A 17,600-nucleotide genomic window follows, 5' to 3' on the forward strand; every position below is an offset into this window, starting at 1 on the left:
TTTGTCTTAATAGTTACAAAATTCCAATAATCATTATTAACACTAATCCATTGCCTCTATGTGTTTATTTTCAGAGTTTTAACTTGTTTTTAAAAATAAGGTTGAAATCGTTGGTATTCCTCACTTGGATAAAAGTTCATTTGTGATAAGAAATGAATGTATTCTTACAGGAAAGGAAGATTTATTTGTAGTAAAGACTTCTTAAGAATATTCACACACTGAGTATGTATAACCAAAGCCAAGACACTCAAGACCAGAGATTTTAACCTTGGAAATAGGTACACATCATGTACACACCACACCTCTTCATGCATATAAAAGGATTAGGGGTACCCCTGACACCCATTTCCTTTAGTCTCTGAATTCCAAATTTCCTGGTGCATAAAGGTAAAGTGCACACATGGACTAAAAACCTCTGAGTCTCCAGCTACAGTCAAGTATATAATATAATAAATTTACATTACTTTTCATCGTGTTTGGAATTATTTAATCCATGTACATATTTGTATTATGCATCACTCCAAGGAGAAGTCCAGGCCTGAAGAAAGAATCTGAAATTTCTAGAAAAACAGGCACTGTAAGATCATTTTTCCAACCTAGGTTTTTTGTAACCCATAGCTCTGGTACATGAAATAAGTGAGCTGCTCTGTTCCAAGGACCAAACACTATGTGCCCTGAGGCTTTAGGAGTGAATACTTACTGATTCATGACAACAGAATCCACATGAAACTTAGAGAAGAAATTATACTTCCAGAATAGGTCCTGCTACCATTAAAGTGAAAGCAGATGCTACCGAGTCACTGGAGAATGAAGCCTTGTTACATGCAGCATATCAGATTGTTACAATATTTAATGTACTTACAATGCAGTAATGAGGTTAACAGACCAAAATATGCTTTCAGGCTAGGACAAACACTCTAAGGTGCTTTCCTGAGCAAGCAGGTCATGTAAGAGGTGTCATGAGTTATAAAATAACTTTGCTATCTAATCTCAACACAACTCTTGAGGAGATTTTTGAGCCTGAAATAAATTAACCATTCCACATCTGTACATGGGCCTATTGACCAACTGAGCAACTTGGAAAAAAAGAGGAGTAACCATCATTGGTTGACCAACCTCAAGTCACTTGGAGAATCCTGCACATGGTATTTATCTGGTGTTACAGAAATTTAGAGCTAGAGACCCAACCTTGATTCAAAAAGGCAATAAGAAACCTCAGCTAAAACATGTCTTAAAGAAAGACCTAGAGGAATTTGGCTTTTTGTCTTGCTTATTCCTCACCATCCCTAGTCACTACTAAGCAAAACTAAGTTTGTGAGATTCACACCAGGCATCACCCTCGCTGAGCTGAATTCTCCTGTATCATGTGAGCACAGTGGCAGTGAGAATCAGGTGCATTTTGCAGAGAGGCTCAAAAAAAGCTTATGCAAATAGTTGAGGAATTGCAAACACAGAACCAATCTCACTTGTATAGACCATGAGCACCTCTTACGTGTTCTGGAAGAGGCTATGGAATGGATATGCACAGTAATACTGCTCAGCATAAGAAGTTTGTAGTGACAAGTGTTTTGGAGGGTTTATGTGCTTGTCTGTGTTTGTGTGTATATTTAGCTTAAGAACAGGTAAAAGAAGGAAATGAAAATAAGCTCTAAAAAAGAATTTTTACATTAAAAAAACCAAACCATAAAAACTAGATCTTCCCAAGTGTAGAATGCTTGAGTCTAGATTATCGTGCTATAATTAGCCTTTCACAGTTCTTTACAAAGAATATGTGAATTTTCAACCCCAGAGTTAATGATCTGAATCCAAAATCTTCCACTCATTATAATTTCTTTTTTAAAAATGTGTCTGAGGTGTTCAGTATACAGATAACAGTTATAAGAAGCAGAAGAAACTTAAACAGCCAGTCTCCTTCTTCAGCCTCTCATAAAATTTTATTAGAAAATACACTCCTGTTGACTGCGTAAAACTTTACCACTTGCATCAGCAAAGTATTTATATGGAAAGAAAACTTACTAGGAGCTTTCTCCTCTTCTTCTTTAGGCTCCAATTTTTCTGCTTTTGGAGGACCTTTGATTTTGTACATTAATGAACGGAGTTTGCCAGTCAAGGAGGAATCTTCCTCTTCCTCATCCTCTTCTTCTAGTGGAATACCTTAGCACAAAACAAAACTGGTTAAAAACAAAATGTAATCTTTGGAGTTTAACTCACTATTTAAACATTATTAAAATAGCTATACAAATATTTTTTTAACTAGCAAATTTCATACAGGATAAAAGAAGAAGTATTATGGCCAGTAGCTTGAACATATAAGACAAGAAGCATCATTTAAATTATGTTCATTTCAGTACACATACTTCCTACATCTAGATTTATAGTATTCATTTTTCACTATTATGACCAAAGAGGTGGTACTTCTTTAAGAGTCTGCTATGTCAATTAAATACAGCCCACAGGCATATTTGATGAAATATGTGATCCTTTGTTTCATATTGTAGAATATAGGCTAAAGAAAGAAGTGTATGGCTGTATCTTACAACACAATACAGTTTTTCAGTTGAGATACTTAGCAGCCATAAACAAATATATTAACTGAATTTAAAACTGTAAGAAGGCAGATGTTCAGAGATTATGTGGGTAATACATGCTTTTCATGAAAATATATACAATAAGATGGGATATCATATTACCAGGTAGTCTAAAACAGTTCACTACACTGCTTCACAACCATTCAAAGTCTCTCACACCTCTTAGTGATCATCAGACAACACGTGTTATGTGCAGAAGCAAAGAATAACTAAGCAGGCTCCCTTCAGATCAGAGATAATTGTGCCAAGCTGAAATGTAAGCTTTTGCATTTTGCTTGCCAAAGAGAAATTAAGAAAAGGAAGTTTTTTAGACAGGACACTAGAGCTAGAACCTGAAGCACAGGGGAAAAGAATAAACTGCGGTGGCTAAAACTGGTACTAAACAATTAACTAAGATAGAAAATAAAACAGATGTGGTATCAAGTTAGAGAAAATTTGCTCCTGGCAGCTACAAAGGGAGAGTGGAACTTATGACTAGAAGTGACTAAGTGATAAAATTCAAAGGCACTGGAAGGAAATGAAAGAAGTCAAAATTTAAATTGGACAGTAAATACAGAATTTAAGAAATGGGATAAGTGAAACCATCTTGGCAAAATGAAGTTATGAAGAAAGGATACAGTCAGTTTGAAAAAAAGTAAGAACAGAAAATGTCATCAGTAAAGAAAGGAAAGCAGACATGGATATAAAAGAAAAAAACTATCTGGCGTTGAAATAAAACCTAGGCTCTGGACACAAGAGAAAGACACTGGGAGAGGAACTTTTCAGAAGCTGAAATGGACAGACAGCAAGAAATGCAGTGGGATCATGAATTAAGACAGTGTTGGACTGGGGTAGATGAGGTCTATGAGTCCTCCAGATGGGGTCTCATTTACTGTTCTGTATCATTAATTGTTCATTCTGCATCCTCTTATAGCTGCAATCCATTCAGCAGCTATCTCATGTTGCTGCAGGCTAATTGCTCCCTTGCAGTGGCAGAGGTCTGAGCACCGGTACAGATGGTTTCAACCCAGATAACTGTCAGTTTGATGAGATGCTACAAAATAAGCTGTAAATTTGTTTGGTTTGTTTAGACCCAAGAAATTGCACATAAAACATATGATAGAGGACCATTATTTTGCCAGCAAAATTAACCACTCATAGTTAGGACGTGCTAGGATTAAGACTGCCTGAGTAACTATTTGCTTATATTCATAATGAAGAAGCCTTTAATTACTTGATTGCATACATACTTTTCCACTTAGATGGCAAAGTATACTTAGCACTAAAAAGCTGATTAAACATTCCAGGCAGTACTCCTATTCATTTAATCTGCAGCTGTGATTGCTTAGTACTGATTTTCAGGACTAAGTCAGGACACAGATAATGAGGAGCATTTAACCACAACAACCACCTCTGATAAATCTGTACAAAGTAAAGAATATGGTTTTGCTTACAATCCAGAGGCTCTTTAAACTATTTTAATCATGAGGCACATTTTCTCTATCTTGAACTCTCACTGAAAATACACTTTTATAATGTAGCAAACAAATAATAAAAGTACATCCCTAAAAAATAAAAATCTCAATGCATACAATAACCAGTGTTTCACCTTATGAAATATTCAGAGTGATCAGAAGCTAAACTAACTCAATGATCACACCAGCCACAACATTTTAAGCTAAAATTAATCAACTGTGGAGTTTAGACATTTCCAAGTAAGTTGTAGGTCTTTCATAATCTCCATCCTGGAGTCTTAGAGTACTCTGTGCTGCCAAATGGGCATTACACTTGGAAACCAGTGGTGAACTCAACGGCTAAGTGGCTGAAAAATTGAGGTAGCTGTAATAATTTATTATGATGGATGTAATAAAAACAGAGAGAAAGAGGAAAGAAAGAGGGTTAAATAGGACAATAAAATAAAAAATTAAATAAACAGTTTTGGTAAGCACTTAGAAGCAAGGGTGAATAACAATTAACTGAGGATTGTGAAAACCAAAAAATGTTAAACCAACTATTTTTGCCTTATAGACACAAACCTTTATTTTAAGGACTTCTAAAACTGTCTTGTAGTACACTCTCAGAAGTAAATTGATGGAGCACAACTTAGATATCAGCAGAGGTACTCAACTTTGGCTGAGACTAAGGCTGAGGTAATTAAAAAATTATAATTGGCTCATCAGGAAATCACAGCTTGTTGGTTGCTGGAGATTCTAAGAGGGTACTCAGATATAGCAGCACAAAATATTATCAGAAGCCTTAACAATACAAGCACAGAATGGTTTAAGAGGCACCATGCCTCCAAACAGAAAATTAAAACTTAATTAAAGGTCATTAAAACAGTACAATTCCTGAACCAAGTAAACCTGGTTTTAGGGATAACAAGCAGAGAAAGATTTATCAGACTGTATTGGTAAACATTTGATAATGACCTCAAGCAAAAAGGTAGACAAGAAAGAGCTAACCATTAGGAATATTATGTTGTTCCTGGGGGAGAGGCTGAGACACTGTCAATTCACTGTAATGATGTTGGCCCCTTCTTTTTGGACAAGATGGATGCCAATAACCACAGAACTAATCAAAATACTGGAAGAGTAACTATGAATACATCTACCAAGTAGATCTATGGAAAAAGCATGTTTATTTCAGTTTTAACTGCATAATTGCTGGGAATGAACAGTAATAATTAGATGACTCAGACTACAAATGTTAATAATTCCATGATTGTCTGAATTAGACTAAGATCTCAATAAACTCAATAAACTAACAAAAAATAGACATCAAAAAACTCATATGAAATTACACAGGAAATGCAAATTAAATGAGTGGGGGAAATTCAAGCTGTAATATGCAGTGCAAGTGTTTTAAAATTACTGACTCTCACAGTTATGTATACAACAGGAAACTAGGCTAAAACAGGCAGAGAACTCCAAATCTGCTTTTATTTATTAAATATCTGATGCTTAGCTTTGCAGCTATTGTGTTCCCTCAATCCCTTTTATCTGCTTGCACTCATATATGTGCTTATATAAACCTTTTAAGGTAAATCAGCCTTCTTGTTTCGATTATTTTTCCCCAATCAATCTAAAACTGGTATATATAAACAGAATAATATTAGATAATATTTAATAGAGATTTAACAGTGAAATTTAAAACCATGCACAGGCTTCCCATATTTTTGTTATATACACCAAAGTTTGTCAGTAAAGTCACTTTGTAGGTAGTAATAAATCTAATTAAAAACCCTCTTATGCTAGTATATTTTTCAGCTGATCTGTCAAGTGCCAAAAAGACAAACAAGACTTGTATCAACAACTGGCCACTCACCACAGTGAATTAGGAGATCATCATGAAATTCATACAGTTCCTCCCGAATCTCCTCTGGACAGGGACAATCCTCTCCCAGTTGAAAATTCAGCAACATATTAATCTTCAAGGGGTTTAAAACATAGTTAAATCACTGAAATAGCCTAAGACATATTCTAGTATATAGACACACTTTACCTGTTTACAACTTTGGTTTACAGCTTAAGTTCTAGAACACAAGCTTCAGCATTCTGATATTCAGTATTTTGCAGCATGGAATAAATTTATTTTCAAATTCATTTTGGTTCTCCAACGAGTCAGGACTTTATTTTGTCATCATAAAGACTTTTTTTTAATCTGCAATTCAATCATTTTTTAAATTTTTTTTAATATTACCTGCTCTTGAGGAGGAGATCGAAATTCTTTAGTCTTCTTGGCTGTCAAAGCAGCAGACATGTTCAAGGCTTGCATGAGTTCATTGTACCTGTACTTCTGGTTATACTGCAATTTTGATACGTAGCGGTCTGCAAATGATACAATTGCTTCCACTCTATGTTGTAGTTCACAGTCACAAAAATAATTGAGTAAATGACACATCTAGGGCAGAGAAAACAGACAATCTCAACACCTTTACTAACTCCGGGGAAGAACTTGAGTACATATTATACAGTGCATCAGACTGTAAAAATGAGAGGCATTTTCTCCATATTTTTGTTTTAACACTGTAAAGGTGAAAAAATGGTAGTTTCATTATCTGATTGATAATATTACATTGCACACATAATCCTGCACTCCATGCATTCAATATATCTACATTAGTTTGGCTTGGAAGGGCCCATTAAGGGCCACCTGGTCTAACCCTTCCATTTTTGTGAAATAAGAATATTTTCACATATGTATTTGAGATAGATGTAGAAAGAACTGCATCATCATGATTTTTTAAATTAATATGAGCTTTAAAGGAAAAATAGAATTAAAGACCTTCAGAATTTCAAATCTTATTAAGCAGAGAGCAGCAAAAAAGCACAATCCTTTTCTTCATCAACAGCAGAATATAAGTAACATATTTATAATAAATGGTCACCTGAAGCTTAACAGATTCTGGTAATCTTGTCTGCAACAAGCCCTTTGCAGGAGCTTTGGTTTGTTTGATTGCTTTCTCCCCAGCTTCTACAGCTTTTTCTTCCACTTGTGTCACTTCTTCCTTCTCTGTCCTCTCTTCTGTTTCTTCCTTGTGATCTCCAAACACAGTGGGATCAATGAGGAGTAACACCTGCTTCACATCATCATCATCAAAAACACCCATTATGAGCAGTGTTGCAATCAGTTTAAGAACAGGAACGAACTGGAATGCAACCTGTCCTCCAACAGGGTCTCGTATATGACTCCCACTACACTGTACTGCTTCTGTTAACATACTTATGGCCTTGGATTTAAGTATCTCCAGGGGTATCTCTGGCATGGATGTCTGATGATCTTCACTGGTTGTAATAAAGCATGGAGTAGAAAAATTAAAGGCTGGTTTAAGACAAGTACTAAGCCCTACTCCAGGTAAACCATGTTTCTTTGTTTCGTCGGGATATAATTTAATATTTCGAGTTTCATCTGTAACTGGAATGATAAATTCATTGCTCATCATGAGCTTGGTTTGTTTGGCATGCTCCAAATGAATGCTAATGAGCAAGTCATAGAATCCAGAACGTAGAAGTCCAGGTAAGTATTGATTGTCTATTGTAAAAAATAGCTGAGATATGTCCACATGGCTACAAAGTGCATAAGCAACTCTAGTGTTACCTAGAGCACTAACTGAGCTATAGAGCTTTAAAGTGTGGTAGTGAAACATCATCAAATCTTCTTGTTCACATAGTTCCAAAATATCAACACATCTGTTATGAAATAAAGAAAGAGCACCAGTCAATTCCATGAATAAAGACTGAAAAAAGAAAGTTTTGCAGTCTCTGAACATTTCAGTCAGTTCCTCTTCAAACCACTAATATAAAAGTTGATACTAACTAATCTTAGTATGTGCATCATGAAAATACAGTAAATGGTGGAAGTAATTTTTTGAGACTTTTCAAAATTAGTACTCTATAGGGAAAAAACTCCCCAAATCTAAGATGGAGATGCTTCTTTGGAATCTACTGTAAATTAGAACTTGTTTTTAAAATAGGTGCATTAGGCATGCTGAAAATCTGCATTAATACTATTACTAAATAGTGTCTTCCTAGTTTACTCAGGATTACTGGCTGATTTTCTCCACAACACATATTGCTTTTCACTCTTTTCTTGAATTCAGTTATATTAACAATAAATAAAAAATTAGTTTTGAATCATTAAAAGAAATCTTAAAATTTCTAATAAAATTACAGCTGTTAAATAATTTTTCTGCTATGCTTTTGCTGATAGTTTGATTTTTCACTGGTTATGACATTTGATATTTGGATAGATCTTTATTATCTTCACTCTGAAGATAAAACCTAATGAAAATCAAAGTCTTGTCAGTAACACAAGAACGAAATTCATGTAAATTCAGTGCAGATAAAACAGGAAGAGATTAAAGGTTTCTATTATAGAAAAAATCAGCAAAATTGTAGTTGCATGTTCTTTATGCTTGTTTTTCTCAAGCTGAGAAAAATCTCTATGTTTAAAGACCTAAAGATTTGAGAGACGCTATTTCAATTTAAATAAAATCTAATAATCATGCTTTCTTTTATGCATTCAAAATTTGGTACATGGCATTAAAGTTCAGTCTCTTGTGTTTACTCAACTTTCATGAGTACAATAATATCTGATATAATATCAGGTAAGATCAGAAATTCTCAACAACTACAGGGTAAATATTCAGCAAGGCAGGTCTAATCAATAGGCTGACATCTTTTTTCCGTATATTTTGTCCACATCAAGCAATTTTATCTCATTATCAATGCACCTGTTTTCTTCTGGGATATGAAGTGCCATCATCTGCAGAGGTTCCAGACACTGTACAACCCAGCCATGACGTTCACTGACACGCTCTGTTTCTACTCTCAGGAAGCTGTTGGGCATCCGGCTCCATAGAACAGGGGTGATGGTTTGGACATCGAGGCGAGGGGGACACTGAGGAACAGGATTTCTTTCTTCACTTTTAAAAATTGCTGCTGATAAAGGCATGGTATTCTGAAACAAATATGGGCATTAATTATTTTTGAAACATGTCATTATGAAAAAACCCATAACAGCAAAAGAAAGCAAACATTTAAATAGCAAGGAAATCTTAGAAAGGTAGAAGTTATTGCAACAAACAGAATTCATTAAAACCCCCAACATTAATGGTGTTATCCTCAAATAATATTTCCTTTTACAAATGCAGATAATCAATTAACTGCATAAAATAGCATTTACAGAAGTAAATATAGAAGTCAAATTACAAGAAATGCTTTTGATTCAACCTTTCTGAACAAATTTAACTGAGCAGGAATCTGTATGGAAATAAACAGATTTAAAAGAGCACATTTACATAAAGATTGTCTTTCTAAAGAATACAAAAATACTTCCTACCTTTAATTTACCAAGTTCAAACTGAATCAAGTTAGTGCTTGTGGGCTGCAAAAAAGTTGCTGGAAAAAGCTTTGTGTTTGGTTCAACCTAGAAATGAAACAAGATTAAAATTTTTTGCAAATTAAAAATGGAAACATAATCATCTCCCTGAATATAAAATAAATACTGTATACCTTACAGTTCATTATCAAATAATTTAGATACTTAACAAAGTTCTACCTGCAATATAGTAAAGTATTTGCAGTTATCTTTATAGGACCACCTGATTTTGAGAAAGGTGCTTTGTAGCCTTATGTCTTATCAACTTTGGTAACACAGTGTAGTTTCTTCTCAAAAACATCCAAATTCAACAACACACTCTAGAGATTGAGAGCACATCACAGGATCAGGATAGTGCAAATCTTTATCTCCTATTAAGATTAGTGATTTGCTACACTAAAAGTAGAATAATGTAATTTTCTTAAAGAACTCTTTATTTTCAGGCCTAGCATTGGTCTCCAGTCTTATAAAATCACAAGGAATCACAGTGCTGTAGTTTTGAAGTTTCTGGTTGTGTTTGGCACTTTTATGGCAGATACATTATCCTTTTTCCTCATTACAGCTGGACTCAAACTGCATGTCGGTGTAAGACCATTTATTCTGAAGAACACTGAAAAAGATTATTCACCACTGCCAAGAAATAAAGAATCAAAAGTACAAATATAGAATAGTATATTATTTTTAAAAATTCAGTGCTCCAGGGTGGCTGTAAAAAGCACATCTGTACAATTAAGTCAAAGTTTGAGAAGTTCAATTAAATGTATTAATCACATCATAGTGCATTTTGTTTATCATATACAAACATTGTCTATAATAAGCACAATATTTGTGCTGGGAAGGAGTACAGATCCTAACTTTGAGGGCAACAATTTAATAAAAATTGTTTTCTCAGAACTATGATTATGGGCATAGAGAAAATAATATGGGGCTTGGTATTAACATTCCAAACTTTTTGGTAAGTTAAAAAACCACAACCCCACACATCCAGAAAAAAAAACCAAAACACATTCTGTTCTGCTTGGTGTATTGTTCTTTGGGTTATTTTCCCCTGTTTATCACCACAGCATTCAAGAGTTAGATCAAGAACTACAGAAAAAATTAATTTCCTCTCTTAAATATGTTGACCTATAAGCCTTTTAAAAGGAAAACATCATACAAATATTGTCCTTCTATTTCATTTAAGAAAATTGAAAACAAGCAAACTGTTATAGGACTAGAATAATTACCTAGACCAGACAAATATCAATTATTTGTGGCATCTGAAGTGAGAGATTGGATTTATTGAAATATACTAAAGGTCTTTATTGTAAAGATATTCAAGACATGGAAATGAAAACTACATAATACTATTTTTGTTACTTTCAAGAAAAGAGAAAATGTTTAAATTACTCAAAATAAGCAACAATTTTAATATATTTCACCCTTAGTTGTAACTATCTTGTTAGATTATACTATTTTATATCTATAGAAATTGCAGTATATTCTCATTTTTCAGCAGGGTGTAGCAGGTTTATTGAAAAAGTATTTCCTAAAAGAACTTTTAGCATTTTTCCATGAAAAAGAGAAGAAACAGAGGAGAAATAATGGTATTTTCTGAGATAGTTTTAAATTTGGTACAGAGAACATGGTTATATTAACTGGAAGTCATATAAGGAAAACACTGAAAGTGGTATTTACACTAAACTCAATAACATTCATCTTCCACATCTGTCTTCTCATACATCTCCTAGCAAGATAAGAACAGCTAAAGGCTTTCCATGAATAAAAAAAAAACCATAAACACCCACTACAAAGAAACATACCGAAGTTTCATGGGTTTGCTCAGAAGCTTTTGTTGATTTGTATCTAGTTGGAAAAACAACAAAGCAGGGCTTAACCACTTTAATCACCTGCTTTCTTTTCACAGTATGTTGACATTCAGTATTCTCCCAGCGTGGCACTGAAGTTACTGACCACTATTACAAAATATTCCAAAATTGCAATTACTAGATTACCTCCCACCCCCATTAACAGACTGTGTGCAACTCTGCCACGTTCATTTTCAATGGAGTCAGTGTAAAAGTTCCACTAAATTTAGTTAAATAATATTTCAGGTTTTTCTGTATTACAGATTTGAGGGGGTGATATAGAAGAAACCAATGAATTATTGCTGACACTGGACAACCTCTTCCCCAGTGAGTGCTTTACTACAGACAACTGATCTTAGGAAGAGGAAATCTCAACAATCTGGTGCTGAAAACTCCTGTCAACCACTGATCCATTTGCATAATGACACCATGTTTAGACGATATTAATAGAATTTAGGGCCCACCCCACTTATTTTGGCTTTCTGCATTCATTCATATTTGATTTTTAGGTTTTGAAACTTATCAAATCCCAAGGTCTCCAAATCACAGCTATCTGCAGAAGATACAAACCATGATAATGATGAACTAAATTTTTCTTCTTAATTCATGTCAAAAATTACTATATCTAAAATCTACTTTTGACCTTCTGCTAGTTTAAGTATTTATTTCCCTTTTACTGTATAACAGATTTAGTTGAAAAAATAATTTAAAATATTAACTTTATTTATGAAGATTTTGAACCACACAAACTGAGATGTAAAAAATCTGAACATATTGAAACAACTCAAGAAACAGCCTTTACATGGGAGTGAGAAAAAGAGGGATAAACCAAAATGATACAGGAAAACACGTTGTCATCACACAAATGGTGCCCAGTTAGATTTCTGATAAAGAGAATTAGTACCTTAACAAGAAGCTTACTAGATAGCTTCCTGAAAATCTGATAATACCTGATAACAAGTGCCAAGCTCTCTTCCATTGGCTGTGAATGACACCATTCCTGTAGCCAGGTCAACAAAGCATCCAATTTCTATATCAACATTACTGCGACCTGATCTCTGGGAATTGGCAATTACATCTCCTCCCCAAACCATGTAGCAGTTGCTGCGCTTCACACTGAAAGAACAAGAACAAAGCATAGGTCACACTGAACTTGGTGGAGATGAACTTTTCAATGGAGGAATACTTAGAGATCGTCAAAGGTCCTTGTTATGCTTTTAGTTTGTTTGCTCATTAATAAGACTTTTTTTTTTTTTTTTTGTAACGCATCAGCATCATTGTGGGTGAGGGATCAGACTGAATACACTATTTATTTTTTTATAGTTCTGAAAAAATTTCACAAGCTGCTGTGTGCACTTGTAAGTTACAGTAAAACAAATGAGTTCATCCACACAGAGTAAATACAGATATTAAATTAAAGAAGCATCTTTTATTTAAAATTCTTCCCCAGAGAAATTTTCTTTAATGAACATTAATGATAAATTCACTTTAACATGTTTGTATAAAAGACACTCATGTATAAATGAGCACAGAAAACTCACACTTCATAATAAATTTTCTTAGTTTAAATTAATATTTAAAATATCATCAAACTTGTGAACACCTGAATTTTAAACAACAACATTAAAATAAAAACTTTAATAAGCTATAAATAATTCCATACCTTTCATGAACTCTGCCTCTCTCATCACCCAAAGTAACTGTCACTGTACAGTTTTTATTTAGGTCAAAATTCTCACTGTAGAAATGATAGTCTGGTGTTACCCAGCCAACCCAGACACAGGATGGGTCTTGGCCAGCAAATATCCGTAGTGAGTAAAAATACTAAAAGGGGAAAAAGAGTATATTAGTAATAGAAATCTAAAGTGTTTTATCAAGGTATACTCAAATAGTGATTTCTTTTAAAAATCCTCTCCTACTATCAAACATTAATAATAGTAATCCACATTCTTCTAATAAGTAATTTAAAATACTCTTAGATTAAAAAAACCCCCTACAGAATAGTGCTTTAATTAGTGAGATTTATGATTACAGAAGTTGTAAGCTATGTGACTCTAGATATAATTATATATAAACAGTATTATATCCTAGAAAATTATTTAAAAGTCTTCTTTCAACAGATAAGTTTCTAATGAACCTGCTGCCACAAATAAATCTACTTCAAAACATTAGAAGAACTAAGCATCTCAACATATTTACTTACTGTAGTAGAAGGAGGAGCAATTTCTTGGCTGTGTTTTCTACAGATAAAGGAAAATCAGTAAATAATTTTTTAAAAAGTTTAAAAATTAGTCATTATTAGGCTAAGCATACTTAAAAGCTAACTAATGTAAGTTAAGTAGCTAACTAGTTTGCTTGGTACTGAGTATGCATTAGCAAAGACTGTACAGGATACAAATATACAAGTAAAACGATTGCTCTTAAGGTAGAGTGGGAGAAGAGGTAGATTTGCAGCAGTTACATAAAGACAGAGGTAACTCTGAAAGGTGTAGGACCCATTAATAACTGGCATCTTTAAAAAACTGTCCCACAATCTTTGATCTTTTAATGAATTAGGCATTTTTCTAGTAAAAATGAGTGATTGAACAATAATTTGGATGAGCAATAATCCAATAGGCAAAAGACTGTGAGCTAGTTTTCCAGCCTAGCTTTTGCAAATCATAATAATTCAGAATAAATGGATCTGCTTAGGCGAAGATCTATAAATCTTGTGATGCACCTCTGTAGAAAAGACTCTTTTCTGGACACAGCATTCTGCAGCAAAGGTGGTTTATAAACCATCAAGAATAGAAAAATCTGAGTAACACACATTTTATGGTAATCTGTGCTTAGTGCACAGAAATTTTGAGTATACAATAATACAAAACAATATAACATAATAAATTTACACTGGAAACATGAAATAAGATGACTAAACCCAAGTCTAACCGTTTTTGGAAAACATCAGATGAGGCATTTTCCACACCCATGCCGAAGTTGAATGATGAGTGGAACTCAACGGGCATACTCAAACGACAATATATCATGTCTGAATTGCTGTTCTGTGTGCCAAATGTCTTGTGAGTAACTTTTAACCGAGGTGGACTCTCAATGGTTCCATCAATTCTCCATATCTAAAAATAAAAGACATATTTTTAAATTATACTATCCAAAAAAGCTGAAAACTTCCATTAAGCAGCTAGACGATGAGAAAATTGAAAGTGCCAACTTAAATTTTTCATAATTAATTATCTTCAAAATTATGCAGCTTTGTTCTTTGACCCTGAATTTAACCTGAAGAGCAAGGGAAGCAAAAGATTCAGTATATCCTGATTACAGTAAATATTTCCAAGATATTCCTATCAGTAGTAAAAAAAAAAAAAAAATAAAAGTATATAGTTTGTTGAAATAATTCACTTTGAGTACACACATCATTGAAAAACTGTGTCACAAGAAGGAGCAATTTTCTACCACAGTGAGAAGAAATATCAATTAGAATTTTTCAGAGTGTCCTTATGGACATGGAGTCTGATATTATTTTCCCTTGTGCTGAAAAAGTGAGTTTTCAAACTCAGTGATAGGAATATTTTAAAAAACTTTTAAAGACAGAAATAGTGCTGAAATAATCCTAAGAAAATGAAAAAAAATGCTGAGAATATTTAGTTGAAATTCAGTGAAATTAAATTTGCTTTAGAAGGAGATATTCAGAAATATTCTTCATTTAAAAAAATTGGCTACACTTAAATTAAAGCCTAGAGAGGCTTTAATTAAATCAAAGCCTAGAGAGGCTCTCTAAGGTCTAGAGAGATTATAGTAAAAAAATCTCCTGAGGAATTCAAATTTATCATTTGGGAATATATCAATATGGAACAATTTATAGAAAAGACAGGATATATTATTCTGCTGTAGGATAAATTAGTTAGGAGTTTTGGAATGGTGCATCATAATGAAAAAATCTGCAACACTACTGGTACATTGAAATGTCTTCAGATGCAAGCTGAACAATTTTCAGATATTGAAGAAAAATTTATAGTAGAGAAGGTTTAAAAAGTGAAAGCACATGTAAGATAGAATATAAAAAATCCCATAACTAACATCTTCCCAGTCGCTAACCACAACATAAATTAGCCAGTCATACAATAAACCAGATAAGTATATCCATAGGAATCCATACTACCATAAATGAAACAGAAGATAGACAAGATCATCTGGAATTATCTAAGAGTGGCTTAATAGAGTTATATGACAAACTATCTGATGACAGTAAGTATTAGTAAGGGTTTAATGTCTCAGCTTGCTAAACAAACAGTGGTTGAACAGGTGTCTCCCTGACATGTAATGTTACCTTAATGTGAGGATGATTTTTTGGCACATTGACAAATGTTGGTAAGCGTTTACTAAACCACATAGCAACATCTCGGTTCATGTTAACAGCAAAAGGTTCAAAACCTTCTTGGAGGCCACACATTGTGTAATACTTGAATGTACTGGCATCCATCCCAAGGTTCATGCGACCAATCTGAGATAGGCCCAGTGCACAAATCGGAACAAAACCTAAAGAAAAAAACAAAACAAAACAAATAAACTTAACAGCAACTTAGTGTAACACAAATTTCGTTTAAAATCAGACATTCTTTATTTTCAGTCCATCTAATATGAACTAAACATTAGCTCCTATAAGTAATGCACAAAAAGGGATGACAATAGCAAGGATTCAAAGCCACCTTAAATACTAATGTCTAAGTTCCATATAATTGCACTATCCCATTTAATTTGCTATCTGTCTCATTTTTAGACTAATAAATGTGGCTTTATACAACAAGCTGGACACTGGAAGCCAACCTTGGCTAGATCAAAGTTATTAACAAAAATTAAGTATGGTTTCTGATGGCACCAAATTTTTAAAAGAACTTTAAGATGAGTTTCAGGTATCTCAATACATTTGTCTAAAATTTACTTTATCATCAGTGGGTAATTTTTTTTTTCTTTGCCAGCCTCCATCATTCACAATGGACAAACCCACACTCTAATCCTAGAATTTTTACGACTCAGTTTTTGATCTCCATATACCTCTAGAAAGGTTGAAAGACTGTTGACTTATTTCACCATTTCCCCAAGAAACAGAATTTGTAGCAATATTAGGGAACAGCCAACAGTTCACCCTCTAATGGAGAGATTTCCTCTCCTGAACTTTAGGACCTCAATACAGCTTTGTTAAGGCAGTGCCTCATTCTCTATCTTTATAAAAATTCTATCAATGGTAAAACCAAAGAAGAGCAGTGAGCAACTGCAAAGTTTCCTGGCAATCACTAACAGGTATGAAGGTATTACTGGTTGGAGGAGATATACTTACAAAGAAAACGTCAATGAAAGCATAAAGCAAAACAGTTTGAAAATATTCCTGAACTCTTTTACTAAAGTCATATAGATACTATTTTTTGAAAAACCAAAGGCCAAAAACAGAAGAGGAAAGATATCCCAGGAAAATGGGGAATTTGGATAATTCTGAATAGAACAGAGAAAAAAATAAAAATTAGACTCAACTTATGTTGCAAAGACCTTTCTTTTGATGCAGACTCTGACTGCACAGCACTCATTTTGTCCTTCACAGATGTGAACACAGTATATTTATGCTCCAGTGAGATTATCAGAGACTGCATTTTCAGGTTTTGGAAAATTTTCAGGCTACTTATTATTACCACTTCTTAGCGCTGAAGTCCTGAGAGAAGGCCTAGCAACAGTGAGAAAATTTATCCACTCTGACTGCTGAAGCCCCATTAATGTGGTTAAAGGAAAAAAGAAATTCAGTTTGTGCCACATAAGCACTGTCAAAATAAATTTTTATGAAGATAATGTATAGCACAGTCTGAAGGCTCACATCAGTGAAATATCACTTCTCAGCCCACTGAGTCATTATGACAGACTAGTTTTCCTCTGTATTGTATTGTTTTGTCTCCTAATAACCATGTGACTATAAAGGAGAACTTACCATTTTCTATTCCAAAGTCAGCAAACGCAAGTTCAGAACCTTTACTTGTTATAAGCAGTTCTCCATTCAGAGTAAATATGATTGACTTGTCATCCAAGTTTATCATACAACCAACCACGTCTCCTGGTTGCCAGCTTCGTCCAAAGAATCCGCTGCCTTGATGCCAACACTGGCCCTAAATGGAAAACCAAGAAAATAAATACAATGCTAAAATTAAAAACGAAATACAAAATAAATAAAGAAACCCAGATATTTTATTTTCCAGGACCTCAAAATAATTTTCAAACAGTATTGATCATGACCTTGGCCTTAGAGGTAACAGGGACAGAGAGCAGCTAA

General features: G+C 33.8%; 1 protein-coding gene across 1 annotated transcript in view; it reads right to left on the reverse strand.

Moving 5' to 3' along the window:
* Positions 1 to 17,600, reverse strand: part of RYR3 (ryanodine receptor 3) — a 184,861-nt gene that overhangs the window by 84,659 nt on the left and 82,602 nt on the right. The window contains 12 exon segments of the mRNA XM_079307669.1: positions 2,017 to 2,154; positions 5,892 to 5,994; positions 6,267 to 6,467; positions 6,955 to 7,756; positions 8,800 to 9,026; positions 9,408 to 9,494; positions 12,244 to 12,409; positions 12,957 to 13,117; positions 13,497 to 13,533; positions 14,222 to 14,406; positions 15,618 to 15,826; positions 17,262 to 17,436. Coding sequence (XP_079163795.1) covers positions 2,017 to 2,154; positions 5,892 to 5,994; positions 6,267 to 6,467; positions 6,955 to 7,756; positions 8,800 to 9,026; positions 9,408 to 9,494; positions 12,244 to 12,409; positions 12,957 to 13,117; positions 13,497 to 13,533; positions 14,222 to 14,406; positions 15,618 to 15,826; positions 17,262 to 17,436 — 2,491 coding nt within the window.

Source organism: Erithacus rubecula, assembly GCF_903797595.1.
Source record: "Erithacus rubecula genome assembly, chromosome: 6".
Lineage (NCBI taxonomy): Eukaryota > Metazoa > Chordata > Aves > Passeriformes > Muscicapidae > Erithacus > Erithacus rubecula.